The sequence below is a fragment of the Gavialis gangeticus genome, unplaced genomic scaffold (assembly GCF_001723915.1).
Source record: "Gavialis gangeticus isolate Ggan-Ray unplaced genomic scaffold, GavGan_comp1, whole genome shotgun sequence".
Taxonomy (NCBI): Eukaryota; Metazoa; Chordata; order Crocodylia; family Gavialidae; genus Gavialis; species Gavialis gangeticus.
The window spans coordinates 6,090,399-6,097,055 of record NW_017728996.1 but is presented as its reverse complement, the minus strand read 5'-3'; the positions used below and the strand labels follow the sequence as shown (position 1 = coordinate 6,097,055).

The window sequence follows — 6,657 nt, the reverse complement described above, 5'->3', positions numbered from 1 at the left end:
CAGACCGCATTTTGCCCACCCCTGCTCTAGGGCCTCACAGCTGTCCCTCCTCTGCTTCCATGCAATCAAAAGACTTGACTGCAGACAGAAAACAGTCCATAGCAATTTCACCTGCTTATGATGGGACAACCTTAATTTCTAGATCCATGCATTTGCTCTGTGCTTCCCTTGGTATGCAGGTCCCAGGAGCCCAAGATGACAAATATCTCCCCGTGGAGAAAGCAATTTCATAACAACTCTGTCTCCTTCCCAAGAAATCTCCCCTGAGAAGGGAAACATCTAGATCAATAATGCAACTTCAAACCACACACATTTCATACAGTAGCTTAGTAATTTTACCTGTCCAGCCAGCAAGACAGCAGCAATAACCAGTGACAGGATCGCACCCATCTGCATGGCTACAATCACAGCGCTCACTGCAATTAAGACCATATGTTCCATCCTTCCAAAAACATAAATAAAAGAAAGTCTCTTAGTAATCAGATTTTGGTCCTAAAATGTGCACAGTCATCTATCATGTCCATTTTAATGCAATGTCACACTTTTTAAAGTAGCATGCTACCATCAGAGTAGAAAAACTCAATAGCTAGCATTTCTACACAGAACTAAGCTAAGAACAAAAAACCCCAGAGGCTTAAGACAATGTAGATTACATGATACTCTGGTACACCGGGAGCAAAGCAGAACTCATCTCCTTGACTGATAAGCACTTCAGTCTTTTATTTACAGAAAACTTCCCTTGTTACTTTCTCGACTCCATGAACTGATGTAACGTCAATCTACTGTACTGAGTTTTTAAAAACATCTTATTTGTGAAAGGCAAAATGAAGGAAAAAAGATCTTTCCTTGTAGCAGGTAACTGAGTAACAGCAGTTATGGAGTGGTAGGAGCATGCTCCTTGTTCTGTTCCCTGGAGGTCGCTCCAGATTTTACTTTTGGCTTCAGCTGGTAAGCAGCAGAACCTGCTCTTACCGTATTTTTCACATACGATGCTCACTCCAGTTTCCAACAGCTGTTTCTGAAGGAAAAATTGTATGCTGTATGCAAGAAAATACATCATCTGGGCTTGCTAGTGAAAACCAATGTAGGTATATTACAAGAACACTTACAGGGCATGGCTGGTCACAGTACTCTCCCTGCCATCCAGGTGAACAAAGACAAAAGCCATCCACTGGGTTGCAAGCTGCTCCATTGGCACAGGAACACGTCTGGTTACAGTTAAGACCCCAAGTTCCACTTGAACATGGAATGGAGCAGTCGACTCCCTGCCATCCTGAAGGAACATGGAAAAGCATCACTGTGTGCAACATTTCCTCAACTGGCACTTCTGGGAAAAGGAGTGTGGAGCAAGAGGAGCCTGTTGCACCAATCCTGTGAATCTGTTGCAAAGCGCCCAGTTTTAACATGTTTTGTAGGCAAGCCTAAGGACCCATTTTTGTAGGGTGCCATGAAGGGGGAAGATACCAGGGGGGAGGGCACATCAGTAACAGTTCTCCAGGTCTGGGATGAGTTCTGTGCAGCCCCTAGTATATGTTACAGATGTCTGGGTTAAAGTGGGCTTTCTGGGTATGACCCAAGGGCCTATGCTAGGAGTTGTAGGTGTGTGTGTGTGCTGGGTGGGGAGAGACACAGGAGACAGCTCTAACTGGTCTAACACCCTTCTGGATCCAGGAGAACTAAGGCGCTGGAGTCGGGTGAGAACATACAATAGTGAGGATCTCTGGCCTCTGGAATAGCTGCTACACAGCATCAACTCATGAGCCACTGTGCGACTGCTTGATACTTTACAGCCTACTTCTGTGGAGATGCTCTTTAATATACAGAAGCTGTTACACCAAAGTTAAAAAAAAAAGACTGAAACCTAGCCATTAAGGCTCAGATCTTAACTACCAGGCGCACCCTGACATTCATTACACTGCAGCTGCATGTAATGGAGTTTAGCAGTAACTCATAGTTTATGCACTGTCGTTAAATGGAGTTATACAGTGATTAATTAATTCATGTTTGAAATGCCAGATTTTATTGTTATTTGCTACTGTGCTGTTTTAGGGCTCAAGCAGGAACACAGCTCCAGCTGCCTGCCAGGACAATAAGGAGATGCTAGCCCCCCACCCCAGCAGAGAGGTTCTCGGGGTTCTTACCTTGCTGAGGCAGAGAGATCCCCATGCAGGCTCCCAGAGCCCAGGTGCGTGTGCATGCAGAGGAGGTGCAGCAGCATGTGAAGGGATGGGCATACAGGAGGGGCCAAGCACTTCACACCCTGTCCCATGCTCAGGGAAGCACCAGGCTTGCAATGGTAGCAGCCCCAGCATGCAGAGAACCGCATGTGCGAACCTGCCACACACTGCACAGAACAGCGATCCTCAACCAGGGTGCCACAAGATCTTTTTAAGGGTGCCCCACAATATAAGCACTGCTGAGTGGGCAAACACCTACACATGATTCACAATACAAACCCAAAGATTTCAAACAGGAATCCATACTGTCAAAACCATTCTGTTCTGTCTTGGTTTTGCTGAGCAATATGCAACAGAAAAATTGCTCTAGTATTTTTCTGTAGTCAAAAAATGATTGAAAGCTGAGAGCCGGCATTTTCTGAGAGATGCCGAGACTAATCCAGCGATGCCTTGCGTTTAAAACGGTTGAAAACCAGAGTCTTGGCATAGCACAAGGTTGTCACAGGCCTCACTCAACTGCCCAATGGAGTAATGCGAGGGAAGAAGGCCACTTCACTCCCTGGCTCCTCCAGCCATTAGGGCACAGCAGAGCCACCTCCTGGGTTGGTAGGAGGGGTAGGTAGGAGTAGGGAGTGTGAGGAGTCCTGGCTTGGCCCCTTCCCCTTTGCCAGCTAGGGAAGGGATGTGGTGCTCTGAATGGCAATCTGTGCTCTGGGCTGCTCCTGAGGCCACATCTCTGTTCATGGTTTCTCACTTGGGACAGACTGTGAAGATACAATTTAGCCTGTAGTACACCGCGGCAGTTTAAACGCTTTCAGAAACACATAGGGGGCACTTCACTGATTTACAACGGGTGCAGCCCTGGGATGCTGATTGTACCCCTCTGCATATTTGCAAAGCAAAGCACAACTTGCAGTAGCTGCGCTGCTGTTGCCTAGAAGAGAAAGGAGCACTGAAGCCACCGAAAGCAAACTGCTGCCAACTGCTATGACTGAATTTTGTTTACCTTCTTTGCAAATACACAAGCCATCCACGGCGGAACAGGCACCATCGTTTTTGCAATTACAAACTGACGAGCAGTTGGCTCCATAGGTTCCAGCCACGCAAGTAATAGAGCAGTCATCTCCCTGCAAACCACAATGAAATCAGAGTCAGCTAGAGCAGTACGGAGAGCAGGAACTTCTCTCTTCATAAAGCAGCTTCCACTTTCCGAAGGTACATGGTGTACTAAGATTTGATAGCTTAGTCTTCAGTGCTTGAACAGCCACCATTGCTTCCTATGATTATGATGCAATTAGAGCTTTGATTGACTCGGAGGAAAGGGACACGCTTTTGGCAGCCGTTCAGCGGGAGGTGTGGAAGTTACAAAAACAAACCTCCTCGAACAGATGTTAGATCATTAAGCAAAACATCACTTACAAAACACTAATCACAAAATAGACCGAGTCAGAAACTGCACAAAGCTGGGTTGCATCTGAGCTGGGGAGGAAAGAAAAGCAAAGGTTTTCTCAGTAGCTGGAACCAAAAGGATTTCTTGTGTAAAAATTGTAATGCTGTATCTTCCAGTGTATAAGATGCACCTGTGTTGAAGACACCCCCCCCCACACACACACCCCCACACATACACCCCTCCACAAAATGGATACAATTGAGGAGAGAAAGTTTTTAAGAAAAAAAAAATTGAATTTTGGTCAGCTTTTATTATAGTGATTTTAGTTGTTTTCTGTTACGAAGCTTGAGCATACAAGATGCACTTTAATCTTAGATCTCCTTTCTCAGGGGGAAGAAACTCATGTTCTACACCAGAAAATATGGTAGCAAAGTGCTTGGGACTTCCTTCTTGATGCGCCAGTGGCTAGCCTCTCTGTCACTCACCGTCCTTGTCAGTAAAGTTAGGGTGAGGTGGTGACTTTAGGCAGAGCCTGAAGAAGAACTGACACGCAAACTGGATAGGGAGGCAGTGTGATTCACAGAGGCCCCTCCTGGGCACAATACTGCCTCTGTATCCCTTTAGCCCTCCAGAGAAAGCGGGAGAATCATAGCAAGTAATACGGCCCCATGCCAGGTCCAAATTATGGTACCTGGGCTCCAACTAAATTGTCACCTAGGAGTGGCTCTGCCCTGTCCCTTCGCAGGTGGTGCAGGCATGAAGTGAAATGGTGACCAGGTCCCACCTTCTCCCATACACTGAGCCCCAAGGTCTGGGTTGCCCCTGTAGGTGCATAAGAGGAACACTTCCACCCTTTCACTCCATCATGCATGCCTTTTGTCCAAGTCACTCCCTCACTCCTAGACATCACTTCTTCAGCAAACTGTATTAGACTATTTAGCTCTAGATCAACAAAAGCCACCATCTGAAAGACTTCAACCTTGACCACAAACTATGCTGTCACCCATGGCTTATTTCGAGGGGGAAGGCACAGCTGGAAAACATCATCTTTGATGGTACCATTCATTTATCAGCAGAAACCAGAGTACAAAGACTTGGCTCTCCAACACCATACAAAGTACCAGCTCCCTCAGGAAGACTGTGTATTGCACTGCTAAGCAACAAATAAGGCAGTAACGGGAATGTGCTCCAAATTCACATCTGGGTGTTGCAGCAGCATGGGTGAGCACCAATGTAAGGTTTTCCATCATATTGTTCAGTGGAAACCTTGTCTGCAAGTGATGCTAACATAAGCCACAAGAATGTGGCTCAGTCCACAACATAATATAAGAAGCGCCAGACTGGGTCAGACCAATGGTCCACCTAACCCAGTGTCCTGTCTCCGACACTGGCAGAAGTGGATGCTATACAAGGAGAACATTGAACCAGGTTCTCTCTCGAGTGATCTATTCACTATCCTCCCTAGCATCCAACATTTATTGAATTAGAGATGCCAGAGGACACATCTCCAACCATTCTGTTAAGAAGCAACCCTACAGTTTTCTTAATTTTGAGTGAATGTGGCATTTGTAAGAAATGTTGGCTTTGACCTCAGCAGAGAAGCAGGCATATCCCCAGAAGGCCTGGCTGTGAAAGGTGCTGCCTTGATCATTAAAAGAGCTTAATGTACTCAGTTTACCACTGCTGCCCTGCCAGGGTCTCTTCAAACTAACCTGGGAAAACCAAAAACTGATCTGGACATTAGTGAGACATTCACTCTCCATGCTTAATGAAACCTTGACCTTTCAGTCAAGTGTGACAATGAGACAGCCAATTAGTCCCACTCAGGGAGCTCTTTGTGTGTGTGCTGGAAGCCCGAAAGAGACTTCGAACTCATCTGACATGGGCCATGGAACAGCCAGTGGTCACTAATCATTTCTGATGACTGCTGACCTGGGTTGGATTTGAACTAGTGATCAAGAAGTTAAAAAAACAGTTTCCTTTCAAAAGCTGGGAACTTGGAGTTCTTTATAGTCCAGCATTTGCTCAGCCCATGCTGGCTACACAGAGCTGGTATCTAAGATGTTACCCTGCAGGGTACAACAACAAAGACAAGAGGATGGCATAGAGATGGCTCCGCCACTGGGCCTAAGTGCATGCAACATCTATCTCCCTGCTCCAACAGTTCACTGGATACTAAAGGGCAGATACTTCATGGGTGCAAATTCCCTGGACTTACATCAGTTTGCAGCACCGAGAGTCTGCCTTGATAGCATTTCCTCACCCTAGGAACAGGGGCATAGTGTTTATCAAGCACTTTCAGGTCCTCAAAAGACAAGTGCTATATAAGAACCAAATTATGACATTTCAGCCTTTACTCAGAATGTCTTTGGGAAGAGACATCAAAATGGGATTTATTTTAAATCTACTGTATTCTCTGGCTTAACAGAGTTGGCCATTCATTCCTTTCGCCTCTCATGTGCTTATTGTCTGAACAGCCCTGATTTAAAATAAAGAATCCCTAGCTGGCTTAATGAGATTTATATCCCTGGTTATAACTAGCTAGACCTTCGCAACTCTGTCTGAGTGACAACTGCCAAATATGCTTAACTTCTTAATTATATAATAGGAAGATGCACTTGAACTGTAGCACCGGCTCCAAGATATTATTAATTATAAATGCAGAACCAGTTATTAACATTTTGAACTTGATTTGGGAGAATGACCTATGAAATTAAATACATGCAGGTACTGTAAAGATATGTAAATACCATCCACCCCCTCCTACCTGCCTTGCCGGATAATGTTGAAGTATATTTCAGTCCAGTTGTTAATGAGTTATATGTTCTATTAAGCTGGTATCAAATGCTGTTTATTGAATCATTCTTCTTGCAATATGGTACTTTATATTTTTATCCTATTTAGTAAAATTAATCAACAGCTGTGCTCCTTATGTTGATTATTCTTTTTCTCTATTAAGTTCAGGAGGTTAATGAGTGCATTGAAAAGCCTGAATATGGTATATAAGATGGGAAGGAACAGCTAATTCAATCAACTGCATACCCCTGAAAATGTTACAGCTATATTAAGAAATGTACCTATTAATAACCT

The 6,657-nt window shown here is 44.9% G+C and overlaps 1 protein-coding gene across 3 annotated transcripts in view; it reads right to left on the bottom strand.

Moving 5' to 3' along the window:
* MEGF11 (multiple EGF like domains 11) overlaps positions 1–6,657 on the bottom strand; it is a 386,245-nt gene that overhangs the window by 118,800 nt on the left and 260,788 nt on the right. For all 3 annotated transcript variants that reach the window (XM_019503962.1, XM_019503960.1, XM_019503961.1), the window contains exons 11-13: positions 3,184–3,304; positions 1,110–1,273; positions 340–442 (exon numbers count right to left, since the gene is read on the bottom strand). In XM_019503962.1, coding sequence (XP_019359507.1) covers positions 340–442; positions 1,110–1,273; positions 3,184–3,304 — 388 coding nt within the window. The remainder of the gene's footprint in view (positions 1–339; positions 443–1,109; positions 1,274–3,183; positions 3,305–6,657) is intronic.